Source organism: Panonychus citri, unplaced genomic scaffold, assembly GCF_014898815.1.
Source record: "Panonychus citri isolate SS breed McGregor unplaced genomic scaffold, ASM1489881v1 Contig00137, whole genome shotgun sequence".
NCBI lineage: Eukaryota > Metazoa > Arthropoda > Arachnida > Trombidiformes > Tetranychidae > Panonychus > Panonychus citri.
The window spans coordinates 385394-403950 of record NW_026515542.1 but is presented as its reverse complement, the minus strand read 5'-3'; the positions used below and the strand labels follow the sequence as shown (position 1 = coordinate 403950).

At 35.1% G+C, this 18557-nt stretch overlaps 3 protein-coding genes and 4 pseudogenes across 3 annotated transcripts; 1 reads left to right on the top strand and 6 right to left on the bottom strand.

Moving 5' to 3' along the window:
* Positions 1-161: 161 nt before the first annotated feature.
* Positions 162-3500, bottom strand: LOC128392770 (acrosin-like; annotated as a pseudogene).
* Positions 3501-3955: 455 nt separating this feature from the next.
* Positions 3956-4906, top strand: LOC128392854 (proclotting enzyme-like; annotated as a pseudogene).
* A 1023-nt stretch (positions 4907-5929) lies between these two features.
* LOC128392851 (brachyurin-like) lies at positions 5930-7185 on the bottom strand. The gene is given in 5 exon segments (XM_053352938.1): positions 5930-6252; positions 6255-6320; positions 6382-6794; positions 6873-6957; positions 7029-7185. Coding segments are annotated over 5 exon segments (885 nt in total). The 5' UTR covers positions 7093-7185; the 3' UTR covers positions 5930-5995.
* A 1229-nt stretch (positions 7186-8414) lies between these two features.
* Positions 8415-9616, bottom strand: LOC128392848 (serine protease 44-like). Its single transcript, XM_053352936.1, has 4 exons — positions 9477-9616; positions 9322-9406; positions 8852-9264; positions 8415-8777 (listed from the first exon to the last, which is right to left on the bottom strand). The coding sequence occupies exons 1-4, from the start codon at positions 9538-9540 to the stop codon at positions 8449-8451; spliced, it is 891 nt and encodes a 296-aa protein (XP_053208911.1). The 5' UTR covers positions 9541-9616; the 3' UTR covers positions 8415-8448.
* A 2573-nt stretch (positions 9617-12189) lies between these two features.
* Positions 12190-14005, bottom strand: LOC128392873 (RAB7A-interacting MON1-CCZ1 complex subunit 1-like; annotated as a pseudogene).
* Positions 14006-14712: 707 nt separating this feature from the next.
* LOC128392769 (U1 small nuclear ribonucleoprotein 70 kDa-like) lies at positions 14713-15258 on the bottom strand. The gene is made up of 2 exons (XM_053352846.1): positions 15233-15258; positions 14713-15142 (listed from the first exon to the last, which is right to left on the bottom strand). Exons 1-2 carry the CDS (start codon positions 15256-15258, stop codon positions 14713-14715), a joined length of 456 nt encoding a protein of 151 aa, XP_053208821.1.
* A 356-nt stretch (positions 15259-15614) lies between these two features.
* On the bottom strand, positions 15615-18410 carry LOC128392768 (eukaryotic translation initiation factor 3 subunit A-like; annotated as a pseudogene).
* Between the last annotated feature and the right edge of the window lie 147 nt (positions 18411-18557).

The window sequence follows — 18557 nt, the reverse complement described above, 5'->3', positions numbered from 1 at the left end:
AACATGAAACAATCTTTGATTATAATAAACTAATTGGGTGAATTGAGATGATTAAATAACTCTTTTGATTGGGTGAATTGATAAAGAAATTGTTTCAATAATTGTAATGATGATGAATTAGACAATGACTTAATTATCTAATCTTTACAAATAGACAGTAAAAACTTGATATCCATTGGAGTTTTTTATTTTTCAATCATACAAGATGATTAACTTTTTTATTATGCGATTTAATTAGAAACATGAACAAGAATAGATTTAATTTCTTAGTCTTTCCAGCAAGCGTTTGGAGCCATACTCTTGATGATGTCTTTGTAGTAAAGGGTTCGAGTGTAAAGACCAGCGGTATCGGTACTTTCACCACATTCAGTCCATGAACCAGAAACGACACCCATGAGGTAGTGTAAACCGTTGTTACCCTTGTGCATAAGTGGTCCACCGGAGTCACCTGAACAAGCGTCTCCCATGGTTTGCTTGTTGATGGCGCACATGTGAGTCTCAACGACTTCGGGGATTCGAACTCGTCCCTTCATTGATAAAGGTAAACCATTTTCTTTCAACAAGTAGTCGGTCTTAATGTCGTTACATTGGTCTCCTAATTGTGTAAAGATAAATATGTCAGATTTCATTCAATGTCAATTATTAACTAACTCGACTTACGGGTCAAGAATGAAACATCGACTTCTAAGAGAGTATCACTTGAGTCAGAGTTAGCGGAAGTGGTTCCCCATCCGGAGACGGTGAGTTTGGATAAACCAGATTCGCTCTTTGGTAAACAGACTGGAGAAATTTGTTGAGTGAATTTAACAGGCTTTGAGAGGGTCAAGATGGCGAAATCGTTGGAAAGATCTTGTCGGTTGTAGTTAGGGTCAACCCAAATTTTTGAGACTGAACTGGCTTGAGAGTATTCAGAGAAAGCCTTGACTTTTCCGAGGAAAACATCAACATTGGAAGCAGCGAAAGTTGAACCATCATCGTCGACAACACAATGAGCGGCAGTGGCGATGTGTTGTTCATCGATCAAAGAACCACCACATTGAGCGAATGATCCAGAGTTTCGACTAGTGTATGATCTAAAAAACGATTGAGATACGATTAGCGAAAAGAAAAAAGAATCTCATAAACAAAACTTACCGAATGTGAGCTAACCAAGGGTATTTGTGGGCTCGAACTTTACTTCCTTTGTAGATTCGACCAGCTGAACCTTCCATACCACACTCTGTCCATGAAAGAGAACAGTAAAATTAGTTTCGAAGTAATTTAGTCGATTATCAAACAATATTCACTTACCGCAAGCGAGTGAGAAGTTAACAGCGGCGACGAGGAAAACACAGGCTAAGAGAAAGACTCTCATGATTACGATAGAATTGAATTAACCAGAAGAAATAAACTTATTCTAATTAATGAATGATTCTGATTACGCTAATGATCAACGTTTTATACTCGATATTTTTTGCAGCCACGTCCGTCAAATATGTTCATCTAAATTTGATTGACAATTAGCATCAATCGCTCTGACTATTTGTTTTTCCATCCTTTTCCATGGCTTTCCTGGTGATTATTTCATTGATTGTTTAATAACAATAACAACTTGACTTGATTGACACCAACCAGTTGCTCAACCTTTTGTCGATTTAATAAACGGAAGCTAATTAAGATCTCAATGCTAATGATTGTTTTAATCTACGTTATTATCTTAATATCACATTACGAAAATGAATTTATGATTGTTATAACGCAGATAAACAATCAATCTACCAACGAGTTTGATGAATTTTCAAGCTGTAATTTGTTATGGGAAAAACTAGAACTGAGCGCAATTTTTTACTTCATTAAATAGAAATCAAATTTTGATTAGTCTGTCAATAGATATTAAGTATTATTATTATTATCTGAATGAAAGATACTTAATTTGCACCAATTTGAACAACTGTTCAAATTGACTTTTAATTTCGATTATTAATCAATTACGATGATGCTTATTATCATTGATGAAAATGCCAAAGGTTGAGATTGATTGAAAAATATCAAAAAACTGTTAATTGTGCGTAAATTAGGTATTGCGATTTGTTGGTTATTTATAGCTGGAAGTCCTCCGGGCCATTTATGAGATTTACATTTGATACCAAACTTCATTCAAAACAGCACTAAAACAAACAATATCAATGTTAATATTAATGAATTGATTGACGATTCCCATGTAAAACTGTGGAAATTAACAAAGTAAGAGGGATTAAGCTAAAGATTGAAAATCAATTGATTAAATAAGATTTATTGTGAAGATGAGAATCCACCACAACTTGATGTCTATTGGATTTTTTTATTTTTTAATCATACAAGATGATTAACTTTTTTATTCTGCAATTTAATTAGAAACATGAACAAGAATAGATTTAATTTCTTAGTCTTTCCAGCAAGCGTTTGGAGCCATACTCTTGATGATGTCTTTGTAGTAAAGGGTTCGAGTGTAAAGACCAGCGGTATCGGTACTTTCACCACACTCAGTCCATGAACCAGAAACGACTCCCATCAGGTAGTGTAAACCATTAGAAGCCTTCTTCATTAGTGGTCCACCAGAGTCACCTGAACAAGCGTCTCCCATGGTTTGTTGGTTGATGGCGCACATGTGAGTCTCAACGACTTCGGGGATTCGAACTCGTCCCTTCATTGATAAAGGTAAACCATTTTGTTTAAACAAGTAGTTGGTCTTAATGTCGTTACATTGGTCTCTAATTGTGTAAAGATAAATGTAAAATTTCATTCAATGAAAATTATTAACTAACTAGCGACTTACGGGTCAAGAATGAAACATCGACTTCTAAGAGATCACTTGAGTCAGAGTTAGCGGAAGTGGTTCCCCATCCGACGGTGAGTTTGGATAAACCAGATTCGCTCTTTGGTAAACAGACTGGAGAAATTTGTTGAGTGAATTTAACAGGCTTTGAGAGGGTCAAGATGGCGAAATCGTTGGAAAGATCCTTTCGACTGTAGTTAGGATCAACCCAGATTTCTGAGACTGAGCTGGCTTAAGAGTATTCAGAGAAAGCCTTGACTTTTCCAAGGAAAACATCGATATTGGAGACATCGAAAGTTGAACCATCATCGTCGACAACACAGTGAGCAGCGGTGGCGATGTGTTGTTCATCGATCAAAGAACCACCACATTGAGCGAATGATCCAGCGTTTCGGCTGACGTACGATCTAAAAGAGTATGATTGAGATACGATTAGCGAAAAGAGAAAAGAATCTCATAAACAAAACTTACCGAATGTGAGCTAACCATGGATATTTGTGGGCTCGAACTTTACTTCCTTTGTAGATTCGACCAGCTGAACCTTCCATACCACACTCTGTCCATGAAAGAAAAGAGTAAAATTACTTTCGAGATATTTTCGATGAATATCGAACAATGTTCACTTACCGCAAGCGAGGGAGAAGTTAACAGCAGCGACGAGGAAAACACAGGCTAAGAGAAAGACTCTCATGATTACGATAGAATTGAATTAACCAGAAGAAATAAACTTATTCTAATTAATGAATGATTCTGATTACGCTAATGATCAACGTTTTATACTCGATATTTTTTGCAGCCACGTCCGTCAAATATGTTCATCTAAATTTGATTGACAATTAGCATCAATCGCTCTGACTATTTGTTTTTATTTTTACAATAACTGTTCAAATCATTCTCTAATAGAAAATACGATTACGTGTAGTCATTGAAGATCAATCTCAAGCCTTCCCATTTTCTTCAATGATAATTATATTGATAATCAAATCATTTATGACTAGATCACAATTAACTTTCACCCATTTAGACAACTGTTCACATTGTCTTTTCATTCGTCCTTATATGACTTATAACCGCCATCTTGCTTTTAAACAATGAAATGATGATAATTATCATAAAAGTAATTTTACTTTCTCTTTCTCTTCCTCTTCATGGACAGAGTGTGGTATGGAAGGTTCAGCTGGTCGAATCTACAAAGGAAGTAAAGTTCGAGCCCACAAATATCCATGGTTAGCTCACATTCGGTAAGTTTTGTTTATGAGATTCTTTTCTCTTCGCTAATCGTATCTCAATCATACTCTTTAGATCGTACGTCAGCCGAAACGCTGGATCATTCGCTCAATGTGGTTCTTTGATCGATGAACACATCGCCACCGCTGCTCACTGTGTTGTCGACGATGATGGTTCAACTTTCGATGTCTCCAATATCGATGTTTTCCTTGGAAAAGTCAAGGCTTTCTCTGAATACTCTTAAGCCAGCTCAGTCTCAGAAATCTGGGTTGATCCTAACTACAGTCGAAAGGATCTTTCCAACGATTTCGCCATCTTGACCCTCTCAAAGCCTGTTAAATTCACTCAACAAATTTCTCCAGTCTGTTTACCAAAGAGCGAATCTGGTTTATCCAAACTCACCGTCTCCGGATGGGGAACCACTTCCGCTAACTCTGACTCAAGTGATACTCTCTTAGAAGTCGATGTTTCATTCTTGACCCGTAAGTCGCTAGTTAGTTAATAATTTTCATTGAATGAAATTTTACATTTATCTTTACACAATTAGGAGACCAATGTAACGACATTAAGACCAACTACTTGTTTAAACAAAATGGTTTACCTTTATCAATGAAGGGACGAGTTCGAATCCCCGAAGTCGTTGAGACTCACATGCGCCATCAACCAACAAACCATGGGAGACGCTTGTTCAGGTGACTCTGGTGGACCACTAATGAAGAAGGCTTCTAATGGTTTACACTACCTGATGGGAGTCGTTTCTGGTTCATGGACTGAGTGTGAAAGTACCGATACCGCTGGTCTTTACACTGAACCCTTTACTACAAAGACATCATCAAGAGTATGGCTCCAAACGCTTGCTGGAAAGACTAAGAAATTAAATCTATTCTTGTTCATGTTTCTAATTAAATTGCAGAATAAAAAAGTTAATCATCTTGTATGATTAAAAAACAAAATTTTTTACCGAATGCGCCATTTATAACTAATGGATAATACATATTTTAACAAGTTAATTCTGTCTTTAGTCCCAATTTTAATAAAAACTTTTTATTGGTATAGTGGTCGAAAGGTTTATGCCTATGGAACACAATTTTCGAACATTTCAGTCTGAAAAACGCAACGTACCATCGACATTGATACAAGTTTAGTATCTGTAATAACGGATCGGATAATCACGGTTATAAAAAGAAATCGAGGATTAACTGATATTATAAGGTGATAATTAATAAAATAGTTAAATGTTTCTAAAGGACAAGATCAACTTCATAGGGATTTTGTTTCCTCATGAGCAGTTCTGGATTCTTAGATACCTCACAAATTATTGACTATTTCGTTTCAAATAAAGATCTCTATGACTTATATTTTTCACGTTAAAGGGGGTTTTAGACTGAAACTTTCTTCATTCTTTCAATGTGGTGGTGCTTTGATCGATGAACACATCGCCACTGCCGCTCATTGTGTTGTCGACGATGATGGTTCAACTTTCGCTGCTTCCAATGTTGATGTTTTCCTTGGAAAAGTCAAGGCTTTCTCTGAATACTCTCAAGCTAGCTCAGTCTCAGAAATTTGGGTTGACCCTAATTACAATCGAAACGATCTTTCCAACTATTTCGCCATCTTGATCCTTTCTAAGCCTGTATTAATGAAAATCAAGATTTGTTTTTGATTAATTGAAGTTTAATCAAATACTAATTAAATAATAATACTAATCAAATAGTAATTTATATCTTTTCAATCAATTATTTCGATTAAAAAAATACTAAACATAAATAATTGTGAACAATGACCATCAAAAGAATCTGATTATCATTATTTTTTAGATCAATTTGATGAGATTTAATCTTAATTAAAACTCAAACATTTTCCTACTTAAAACTTAATGTTGCAATAACGATGGATCATTTTGAAAGATATTACTGAATAACTTTTTTATTATGCGATTTAATTGGAAACATTATTAGGAATAGATTTGATTTTTCAATCCTTCCAGCAAGAATTTGGAGCCATGCTCATGATGACGTCTTTGTAGTAAAGGGTTCGAGTGTAAAGACCAGCGATATCGGCACCTTCACCACATTCAGCCCATGAACCAGAAACGACACCCATCAGGTAGTGTAAACCATTATCAGCTTTCTTCATTAGTGGTCCACCAGAGTCACCTGAACAAGCGTTTCCATGGTTTGCTCGTTCATGGCACATGTGAGACTCAGTGACACGGGGACTGGGAATAGCCACTTCATCGATAGAGGAATACCATTCCGTTTGAATAAGAAATTTTTCTTAATATCGTTACATTGGTTACCTGAGAACAGATCAAGGAAATTATGAAAAAAAACTGTAAAACTAAAACTCTAAAAACTTACGGGTCAAGTATGAAACATCGACTTCTAAGAGAGTGTCACTTGCGCTAGAATGAGGACCAGTGGTTCCCCATCCGGAGACGGTGAGATTAGATAAACCAGCTTCGCTCTTTGGTAAACAGACTGGAGAAATTTGTTGAGTGAATTTAACAGGCTTGGAAAGGGTCAAGATGGCGAAATCGTTGGAAAGATCTTGTCGGTTGTAGTTAGGATCAACCCAAATTTCTGAGACTGAAATTGCCTTGGTATATTCAGAGAAAGCCTTGACTTTTCCAAGGAAAACATCAACATTTGCAACATTGAAAGGTGAACCATTTCGGCTGATAACACAGTGAGCAGCAGTGGCGATGTGTTGTTCATCGATTAAAGAACCACCACATTGAAAGAATGATGCAGATTTTCGGCTGGCGTACGATCTAAAAAGATGAAATTACTAATTGAGAAGATTAATAAAGAAAAGTAAAAATTGAAACTCGACTGTTGAGCAAACTCACCGAATGTGAGCTAACCAAGGGTATTTGTGGGCTCGAACTTTACTTCCTTTGTAGATTCGACCAGCTGAACCTTCCATACCACACTCTGTCCATGAAAGAAAAGAGTAAAATTACTTTCGAGATAATTTCGATGATTATCAAACAATGTTCACTTACCGCAAGCGAGTGAGAAGTTAACAGCGGCGACGAGGAAAACACAGGCTAAGAGAAAGACTCTCATGATTACGATAGAATTGAATTAACCAGAAGAAAGAAACTTATTCTAATTAATGAATGTTTCTGATTACGCTAATGATCAACGTTTTATACTCAATTCTATGCTTTGATGTGCAACAAGATGTTCATCTTCATTTGATTGACACTTTAATCAACTTCTATGAACTTCTAATTATTTCACCATCAATATAATAGTTGTTTCGTTAATCATTTCATTCCTTTGCTAACCGAGTCCAACACATGGAAAAATGAAATTTTCTTTCATATCAAATCATTTATGGCTTGACAACAACTTTAATCCATCTAGACAACTGTTAACATTGGCTTTTCATTTGTCCTTAAATTGACTTTTAATCAACATCTCGCTTTTAGACAATAAACTGGTGATTATTATCATTGATTAAGATGGAAAAGTCTGAAATTGATTCAAAAAATTCACTTAAACTCCATCTTCAGTTATCATCAACCATATCGTTAATTAACTGATTAGTAAATATAATAAGAATCAAAATCAAGTAAAACAAACGAGTGGAAAGGCCAAGAAAGTTTCAACCATAAAGAACATAATTTTTTTTTAATTGTTACAGTTTCTATCGCAATAATATCACCACACAATTGACAATTGGTCTTGCTGATTGTTGATTAATTTTGGCTCGGTTCCTTTTCCAATAGCTGTGATTATCATTAGTTAATCATGGGCTCGGGACAATCTTCACAATGTGGAATCTGTGAAAAAACTTTCATGGTGCTGTTAAAATAATGGTTAAACAAACTCAATTGGATATTTTAAATTGTTGTTTATAACAAATAATATTTTCATCATCATATCTTAATCATAAACCAGATCTTTGTTTCAAGATCATGGTTAAACATTAATGGCTCTTGGTTATTATTCTTGGTTTAGAACTGATAACTTTTTTTTAGAAAAAAAAAGTATCGTATACATAACGAGTCAGGCCAAAGTCAAATTGAGTCTCAAGCTGAGTTAACCTTTTACTGGACCTTACCCTGTTTTCAATGTCAAACACCCTTGGTGTTGAATAGTTTTTCCGATTTCACATCTCATCATCAAAAGAACCACTATCATCGTCTAAGAAAGACACTATTAGAGCTCGGACTTGACCTCTATTAGGAACCATTTTAAAAAACGGCTGATTGTCAATTAATTTCAATTTAATACCAAAATGATGCTGCTGAATTTCCGCTAGAATGAACCTAATTTTGGTGCCACAGGTCAAGTCTGCATGTCACACTTTTGATTTGAAAAATTTAGTGGAAATTTTTTTTTAATCATACAAAATGATTAACTTTTTTATTATGCGATTTAATTAGAAACATGAACAAGAATAGATTTGATTTTTTAATCCTTCCAACAAGCGTTTGGAGCGAAACTCTTGATGGTTTCTTGGTAGTAAAGGGTTCGAGTGTAAAGACCAGCAGTGTCGGTACTTTCTCCGCATTTACTCCATGAACCAGAAACGACACCCATGAGGTAATGTAGACCATTATCAGCCTTCTTCATTAGTGGTCCACCCGAGTCACCAGTACAAGCGTCTCCCAAGGTTTGCTTGTTGATGGCGCACATATGAGAGTCAGCGACACCGGGGACTGGGAACATTCCCTTCATTGATAGAGGAATGCCACTTTTTTTGAACACATAATCGGTCATAATATCGTTACATTGGTCGTCTGAGAAGAGATTGAGATTAGAAAATTATGAAAAAAACTGCATTAAGGTCAAAGATTATTGACTGTCTTCTTACGGGTCAAGTATGAAACATCGACTTCTAAGAGAGTGTCACTTGAGCGAGAGTGAGGGCCAGTGGTTCCCCATCCGGCAACGGTGAGGTTGGATAAACCAGATTCGCTCTTTGGTAAACAGATTGGAGAAATTTGTTGAGTGAATTTAACAGGCTTGGAAAGGGTCAAGATGGCGAAATCATTGGCAAGATTGTTTCGATTGTAGTTAGAGTCAATCCACATTTCTGAAACTGAAATAGCCACAGTTTCGCCTGTGAAAGCCTGCACGCTGCCAAGGAAAACATCAATGCTGGAAAGATCGACTGTTGATCCATCATCGTCGACAACACAATGAGCGGCAGTGGCGATGTGTTGCTCATCGATCAAAGAACCACCACATTGAGCGAATAATCCAATGTCTCGGTTCATGTATGATCTAAAAAAACAATTGAGATGGTTAGCGAAAGAAAAGAATCTCATAAACAAAACTTACCGAATGTGAGCTAACCAAGGATATTTGTGGGCTCGAACTTTACTTCCTTTGTAGATTCGACCAGCTGAACCTTCCATACCACACTCTGTCCATGAAAGAGAGACAGTAAAATTAGTTTCAGTAATTTAGTCGATTATCAAACAATATTCACTTACCGCAAGCGAGTGAGAAGTTAACAGCGGCGACGAGGAAAACACAGGCTAAGAGAAAGACTCTCATGATTACGATAGAATTGAATTAACCAGAAGAAAGAAACTTATTCTAATTGATGAATGATTCTTATTACGCTAATGATCAGCGTTTTATACTGATAATTTTGCTGCCACGTTCGACAAAGATGCTCATCTTAATTTTATTGATGATTGACACTTCAATAAATTTCATGGAACTTCGATTTGTTTTATCATCAATTTAATAATTGTTCGTCGATTCGTTTAATTCGTGAGTCATTTTATCTCAGTGCTAACTGAGTTCAACTCATCAAAAATGAAACTTGTTTTCATATCAAATCATTTATGATTTGATAACAATTAACTTTACAAATTTAGACAACTGCTAACATTGTCTTTATTGATAGTTGTCTTTGTATTTGTCCTTTAATTGCCCTTTAATCACCATCTTGCTTTTAAACAATGAAATGATGGAGATTATCATTGATGAAGATGGAAAAGTTTGAAAAATATCACTGAAACTCCATCTTCAGTTATCATGAGGAAAACATTTATCGATCCAATGATGAACCCGAAAATCAACTCGAACCCAAACCTGCCAAGCTTAAGATTGAACCTAAACCCCACAGGGAAATTTCCAGTAATCATAACCACAGTTGCGTAGTTTGTATGATTTAAATCATGTTTAAATTACGATAAAACAGTGAATCAACTGTTCTTCCCTTGCAAATTGTAAAATAATCAACAATTAACTGATTAGTCAATATAATAAGAAGAATCAAAATCAAGTAAAAATCAGTCGAGTGGAAAGGCAAAGAAAGTTTCAACCATAAAGAACATAAAATTTTTTTAATTGTTACAGTTTCTATCGCAATAATATCACCACACAATTGACAATTGGTCTTGCTGATTGTTGATTAATTTTGCTCAGTTCCTTTTCCAATTGCTGTGATTACCATTAGTTAATCATGGGCTCGGACAATCGTCGCAATGTGGAATTTGTGAAAAACTTTCATGGAATTTTCAATGAGGATATAATCCTAATCTGTGAGAGGTGGTTGCGTTTATTGCTTAATCTGTGCTGGATTATCCAAATCTCAATATGAAACAATTCAATCATCCGAAGGGCAAATTAAATGGTACTGCCAGTTTTGTATGATTGAAATTAAACGCTCATACGATGTGGTACCTGGATAATTAGTACCATTGGAATACACATTTAACCAGTTTAATTGACAATTCACTTTGTCATTGATCATCATTCTCATCATCATCATCTTCATGTTCAATTTATCTTATAACCATTGAGGAGATTGGCAGAGGAATCAAAATATAAACAAATTTAAACTCTTCCAAATTAACTATTAATTACGCAAATTGAACTTTGTTATTTATACAATCAAATTTAATTGTTGATCAATGATAAACTTTAATTAATTGTAATCCAATGTTATATAATTGAGAGAGAGATATAAATTCAATGTTAATCTTAAATCAAATTGTAAGCCTCATTTTTAAGGCTAATCCAATGTAATTTATATTATAATAAGATTACAATTATTGTCATGATTAAATTGTAATCAGTTAATTGGCATCAGTTTATGGTGTTTAAGTAAATTGTAGTTTGATTGAACAAATTGTAACAATATCGTTTAATTTGATTATCATTGGGCTTTTGTTTTCGCAATTAATATTTTGCTTTATTATTTAAATGTTGATAATTTTCATTAATTTGTTTAACCCTTTTGATTATTATGATTAACTCTGTAATTAGTAAAATGTAATTTAAATTAAATTGTATCGCATAAATTTGATTAACTGTTTGTTTTGTTTTCAAAGTGATTAATAATATATTGAATTTATTTAATCCTCTGATCAGTTAATTAGATTACAAAGTTTTACTGTTCATTTTTGTTAAGGTTTCTGATTTGTTGGTGGAAAGTTAATTTTCTTAATTATCATGAGCAAGGGCAAGATGATTAATAAATTAAAAAGGAAAGCGAGAAAGTAGAGAAGAGAGAGAGAGAGAGAGAGAGAGAGATTGAAACAATTAAGGATTAGCTGGAAAAATTTATGTATATAACAATCAAATTGTATTTACGTAAATACAATCTTGTTGTTGTCTTTTTTTTGATTGATTGTCTTTTTCCTTAAGTTAATTGTCAAAGTTAAGTGTTTCAATTTGGTGTTAGTTTGATGGTTACAGGTTATGACACTTGATTGTTGATAACTAATCTTGAGTTAATTGTTGATCTTTGCTTGATTTTCCGATGCTTTATTTTTGGTTTCCTGGTCCTTTAAGTTAGTTTAACTTCAGCTTTGTGAATTGATTGTTATACAAAACCACAAATTGTTAGTTGAAAGATAAATTGTCTTTTAAATCGAGTGTAAATAATCAACATTGGTCTTGGTTTTCAATAGAATTCAATCAAGAAAATCATCGAATGTTAATTAGAAAAGTTTAAATCAGCAATCCAAGAATATGTTCATTTGGAAACAATCTTAATGATTGGAAAAGGATTAATTTGACTTTAGGTGGGATCATCATCATTATCATCATTATCTTTTGCATGCCCTTAATAATGGGACAAAATACAATATCAAATTTATATTGTAAGTGGCAGCAATTTACGCTCTTCAACCATGTGATTAATATTTGATTTGTGTATATAAGGGGCTATCAAAGTTGGTCTCATGATTGTTGATTAACTGGTAAGTGATGTATCCATAAAGTCATGAAACATTGTCAATTTGTCTTAATCATTTTCTTTTACACCATTTGTACACCGGTTAACTTTGTATATTCTTATAACCCTGAAAAGGGTTAACAAAGTTCATTAAAATGTTTTAGAAGCTCATTTGCTCGATCACAATTCCAACCATTAAATTGTAGAACCTTTTCCACTGCTTTAACGTAAATCTTTAGGTAAGAAATACCTATTCGTCGAACCTCACTGAACATCTCTTGAAATGCAACATGATCAAATAGATCCCAATCTCGTGAGTATTTGCAGAACCAAAAAGCCATATCACCACAATACATCATGGCGAGCATATGATTATCACTGAGAACTCCCATGTCAATTAGATCAAATGTGACAGAATTTCCATCGGTCATTGTTTTTCTCCATTATCATCATCATTTGATCCTCGAGGTGAAAATGGATTAACGCTTGTCTTTTGATTTAATTCATCTTGTTGTTCTTTTAATTGTTTAAGACAATTCTCAATTTGTCCTTTCTTCTCTACATTGGCTTCTTGTTGTTCTTTCACTTTCTCCTGATTAGCATCAATCTCGTCCAAAGCTCGTTCCAGGTCAGATCTTAGTTCAGGAGTATTTGACATTTTCTGTAAAATTTCCCGTCTGGTTTCTATGTTGACAAGCTGAAATTGAAAGGAGAAGAGAAAATTGAATTATAGATGATATTTTAAAGTAAATGGAACAATTTTGAAAGAAATAAACAATTACTCTTGTTGATCTAATACTTGTTGAAGTTGATCCAATTCTGCTCCTAAAGCTCCAACAATTTTCTGCTTTGTATCAATAAATTACTCAATTCATTCATATTACTTGATTTAAATCTTTCGCACTAACATAAGCAATGTTATCATCTTGAAATGGATGTGATCGTTATCATTGGCAAATGAAGCTGGATGGTTAAGGTAGGTTGACGGAGATCACTTATATATCTGGCATCGATTTCATCCAAATTAGATAGGATTAAATTACGACGAATGCTTAACATTAAGTGAAAATAATTGATCCCATCTTTAAGATGATTTAATAGAGTCATTTGATGATTGTTAACCCATGTTGGATCTGAAGTAAGTTTGGCAGAGCAAAAAGCATATAAAAGTGATCCTTGTCTCCATAGGACACATTCACCAAAATCAATTCCTAAAACATTGACAACCGCTTTGTATGGATCACCTAAAGATGTTTTACCCTGGAAAGATGAAGAAACACCACCCACCAAAGAACGACCGAAATCACTACTATCAGAAGATGAGGAAGATGAAGATGATGAATTGGCTGAAGATGGAGAATCAACTGATGCACAAAGAGAAACAATTGCATTGAGAAGGTTTAAAGTGGTCTCAATGTCTTCCTCGGCTGAATCAAGGCAGAAATTGTTCTCTGTTAAATAATTTTCATGAAAGAATGTACAATCAAGGACAGCCTATAAAATAGAATAAAAAACACACACAATTAGCGAAAAACGAAAGAAAATAAAATAAAAACGGAAGAGAAAAAAAAATGGACACCAAAACAACTACAAACCTTTGAATAGGTTTCAATTAACTCTTTTATTGATGGATCATCTTCAACACACCGAGAAGATGTTGTTACTTTTAAATGTTCAAATTGTTCAACTAATTTGTCCATTGCTGTGGAAATTTAAGATCAATTGTTCACAATTAACATTAAAATAAGAAATAAAATCAATTAGGGAAAAAGAAAACAATTAAATTCTGTTTACTAAAACATAAGACAGATGAGAAGAGATTGAAAAGCAAACAGAAATAGAGAAGAAAAACTCTCAAAGAAAGAGAATCGGTAGACAGAGGAATAGAAAGAGAATCAAATGTAGACAGAGAACTTGAGATTTTCTTTGTTCGGTTTTGAATATTTAATCTCCTGTCATCGGAACTCTAATTGTTGTTGATAATTAATGTTCAGTTGAAAGAGAGCGAGAGAGTATTAAGATGTGGTGATAGTCGAATCAAATTAATCTATCAACTGATTGTGGAATTTAATAGAATTCAAGTAAAGAGACAATTTGATAATCGGCTAATTGTTGCTTTTGGACAGAAAGAAAATGGAAAGTTACAATTACGATTAAAATTACCGATCTTTAATTCGCGAAAAGACAAATTAAACAACGAGAGGAAGTAATTGATTAATTTTATATGATACAAAATTTTAATATGTTTTAAAGTCAATACCAATACTATTGTCTTGATTTAATTTTGTTTTTTCATCTTCTCAACCTTAATTGTTGTAATTTTGTTTTACTGTTTTTTTGTGTGTGTCTTTCAAATTAAGAAAATCATTTTTGGTAAGGCCGTGGTGGTGGTTTATCGCTTTTTATATTAGACCTAAATTGCGGTTCTTCTCGGTTGGTTGGCCCTTGGGATCTCCATACATCTCGAGATGTTTTATATGATTTTGTTTGAGAATCACCATCATCCTTTTTGATCTCTGTCTCTATCACCTCTGTCACTTCTCGAATCTTCTCTCAGGATCTCTATTATCACGTCCGAAATCTCGCCTTCCTCGGTTTGAATAACCACCATCTCGATTTTCATAATCTTGGTCTTTATCTGTATTACCATGACGGAATCCACCAGGTCGAGGTCGATAAGGTCTATCAATTTGGCTTGAAGGTTCATCGGTGGGTTTGTCCCTCCAGCTACCACCAGAGTCATCATTGTCTCGAGGAGCAGGGCGATTAAAGTCTTTAGAGCTTCGGCCAAAATATTTCGGTCTATCTCGAGATTCACCGTAACCTCCTCGGTCACCTCGGTCCCCACGATCTCCTCCTCGATCTCCTCCTCGATCTCCTCCCCGATCTCCTCTATCGCCTCTATCACCTCTATCGCCCCGGTCAATTCGGTCATCTCCTTTATCACCTCGGTCTCTTTGTCGGCTCTTTCACGATATGGAATTCGATCTGAATTCGATCGAGACCTCTATCAGGTCGACGAAGTTCGGGCACTTCAGATCGATCAGCAGTTGCCGATCCTCTCCAGTTATCAATAGCATCACCTTTAGATGGAGGTGGTTTACGTTCAATAGTTTTCTTCTTTCGGTGGTTCGTATTTAACTCGAGCTGCTTCCGCTTTCTCGAGCCTTTTTCTTCAATTTCTTTCTCTTCGGAACTCTAATTGTTGTTGATAATTAATGTTCAGTTGAAAGAGAGCGAGAGTATTAAGATTGTGGTGATAGTCGAATCAAATTAATCTATCAACTGATTGTGGAATTTAATAGAATTCAAGTAAAGAGACAATTTGATAATCGGCTAATTGTTGCTTTTGGACAGAAAGAAAATGGAAAGTTACAATTACGATTAAAATTACCGATCTTTAATTCATGAAAGACAAATTAAACAACGAGTGAAGTGCAATTGATTAATTTTATATGATACAAAAATTTTAATATGTTTTAAAGTCAATACCAATACTATTGTCTTGATTTAATTTTGTTTTTTTTTTCATCTTCTCAACCTTAATTGTTGTAATTTTGTTTTACTGTTTTTTTTGTGTGTGTCTTTCAAATTAAGAAAATCATTTTTTTGGTAAGGGCCGTGGTGGTGGTTTATCGCTTTTTATATTAGACCTAATTGATTGCGGTTCTTCTCGGTTGGTTGGCCCTTGGGATCTCCATACATCTCGAGATGTTTTATATGATTTTGTTTGAGAATCACCATCATCCTTTTCTTTTTGATCTCTGTCTCTATCACCTCTGTCACTTCTCTCGAATCTTCTCTCAGGATCTCTATTATCACGTCCGAAATCTCGCCTTCCTCGGTTTGAATAACCACCATCTCGATTTTCATAATCTTGGTCTTTATCTGTATTACCATGACGGAATCCACCAGGTCGAGGTCGGGTCTATCAATTTGGCTTGAAGGTTCATCGGTGGGTTTGTCCCTCCAGCTACCACCAGAGTCATCATTGTCTCGAGGAGCAGGGCGATTAAAGTCTTTAGAGCTTCGGCCAAAATATTTCGGTCTATCTCGAGATTCACCGTAACCTCCTCGGTCACCTCGGTCCCGATCTCCTCCTCGATCTCCTCCTCGATCTCCTCGATCTCCTCTATCGCCTCTATCCTCTATCGCCCCGGTCAATTCGGTCATCTCTGTCTCCTTTATCACCTCGGTCTCCTTTGTCGGCTCTTTCACGATATGAATTCGATCTGGAATTCGATCGAGACCTCTATCAGGTCGACGAAGTTCGGGCACTTCAGATCGATCAGCAGTTGCCGCCGATCCTCTCCAGTTATCAATAGCATCACCTTTAGATGGAGGTGGTTTACGTTCAATAGTTTTCTCTTCTTTCGGTGGTTCGTATTTAACTCGAGCTGCTTCCGCTTCTCGAGCCATTTTTCTTCAATTTCTTTCTTTGGCGGCCTTCTTTTAGCCATTTCTTCGAATTTCTTCTCCTTCTCTATTTTCTTCTTTCTCTTTTACGCTCTTCTTCTTTACGTTTCCTTTCTTCTTCTGCTTTGCGTTTCTCTTCGGCTTCTCTTCGTGCTCGATAAAGGCTTCTCGACGATCCTTTTACGTTGAACTTTCCTTTCAACCATTCGTATCTCTTTCGCTTCATCGAAAGCTTTTTCCATTCAGCATATTGTTCAACATAAAGTTTATGACGACTCTTTGATTAAATTAATATATTCATCACGATCAGCTCGCATTCTATTCAATCTTTCTTTGTGTTGAATTGCTTTCTCTTTCGGCATGTAAAGCAGCAATTCTTTCATTTTCCATCTCAATCCATTCCTCTTCATCATCGTTTACGCCATTCTTCATAGGCTTCCAATAGAGGAATTTCTTCTTGACGTTTAGCTCGTTCAAAGTGATCAATTTTCCTTTCATGATTTCGTTGTCGAGTTATCTGGTCAATTCTTTCCTTCTCTAATTGTTTCATTTGTCGAGTTAATGTCTTCAATCTTTAATTTACCCAATTCATCGTCATTTAAACCTTCAAGAAGCTTGGGATCGGTTGTTTTCATTCGTTCCAATTGATCGAGGGCCATTCGCTTCTTCATTCAAGATCTTCTTTAAGTTTCATTTGCCGTTGTCTCTCCGGCTTCCTTGGCTAATCTTTCTTCGGCCAATCGTAGTTCACGTTGTTTACCTTCCAAGATTTCTTTCTCCTTTTCTCTCTTTCCATTCCAATTTGCTCTAATTCAACCTTTCTCTTTCAATGTAATCATGTCTTCCAAAATTGCTTTATGATCAGCCTTCTTGTTTGATTCATAATTGGCCATCATTCGCCTCTTAACGTCATTCTTGTGAACCTTAATCTTTTCAGGTTCCACCATGGCTCTTGCTTTTTGTAAAACTGAATACATGGTAACGAGTTGCTGTCTAATCTGTTCACTTGGCATACTTTGTAAATGAGGACCTTCAATTATCTCCTCACCATGGGAAGCTCTTAACTCGGTTCCAAAATAGAAACATCTACCTCGATGATCAATACGAACTTGAAGATCATTACGACGAGCAGCTGAAACAATCATGTGTTCCAAATGAATTTTATCAATAACAGGACACAATTCAATTAGACGAGAGTATTCAATACTTTCATAGACTTGACTTATTTCTTTTAAAAGACGAATAAGTGTAACATCCTTAAGGGCAGTTGTATATTGACTGAGATCACCACTAATTTCACATGTTTCGATGAAATCAATACATTCACCAACTCTTTTAGATAAAAGTAATGGATGAAATTCAACTTCCAACCAATGGTAAAGGCTTTGAAGAGTTGGAAACGCATGTTGTAATACTCCCATTCTTTTAAGATCTTTAATTAGAGTAGATCGAGTTGGTGCCGAAGTTAAACCTAAAAGTGATGCTAGGTTTCTTTGATGATTTTCGATAACATTTTCTTCAGTGTCAACAAGCTTATCAATTTCGGGTCGAGTTGGAGGAATTGGTATGGAAAGAGTAGCACAAAAACACGAGAAGCCATTTTTGAACATCTTCCGGTGTAATGTTTTTCGAAGTTCTTTAGTTAAAGTGAACAGTTTAAAAGAGCAGCGGCATGGAAAGAGGACAATGGCTTTCCAGAAGACAAGGGACAATTTAGTATAATAATTAGACATTAATTGAGGTTTAGGAGTTTCTTGAATAAATTCATCAATCCAAATTTCTTAATATCATCTGTTTCTCCTTTATTGTGTCTCCATACTATCAATTCTCTTCTACTACCTCTTTTTTTCCATTCCTATGTTGTCTTTCTCTCTCTCTCTTCTCTTCTTTCTTTCTTTTCATTCATTCTTCCTTCTTTTTTTTTTAATAACTTTTTCTTCTCTTCTTCTTCTCTTACTTGTGT

Coding starts and splice junctions, on each gene's coding strand:
- LOC128392769 (XM_053352846.1), bottom strand. CDS start 15,258: ATGCTATTGATAACTGGAGAGGATCG. Junction 15,143..15,232: donor TTGATAACTGGAGAGGATCG/GCAACTGCTGAT, acceptor ATCGTGAAAGAG/CCGACAAAGAGACCGAGGTG.
- LOC128392848 (XM_053352936.1), bottom strand. CDS start 9,540: ATGAGAGTCTTTCTCTTAGCCTGTGTTTTCCTCGTCGCCGCTGTTAAC. Junction 9,265..9,321: donor CCTTGGTTAGCTCACATTCG/GTAAGTTTTGTT, acceptor TTGTTTTTTTAG/ATCATACATGAACCGAGACA. Junction 8,778..8,851: donor CGATGTTTCATACTTGACCC/GTAAGAAGACAG, acceptor ATCTCTTCTCAG/ACGACCAATGTAACGATATT.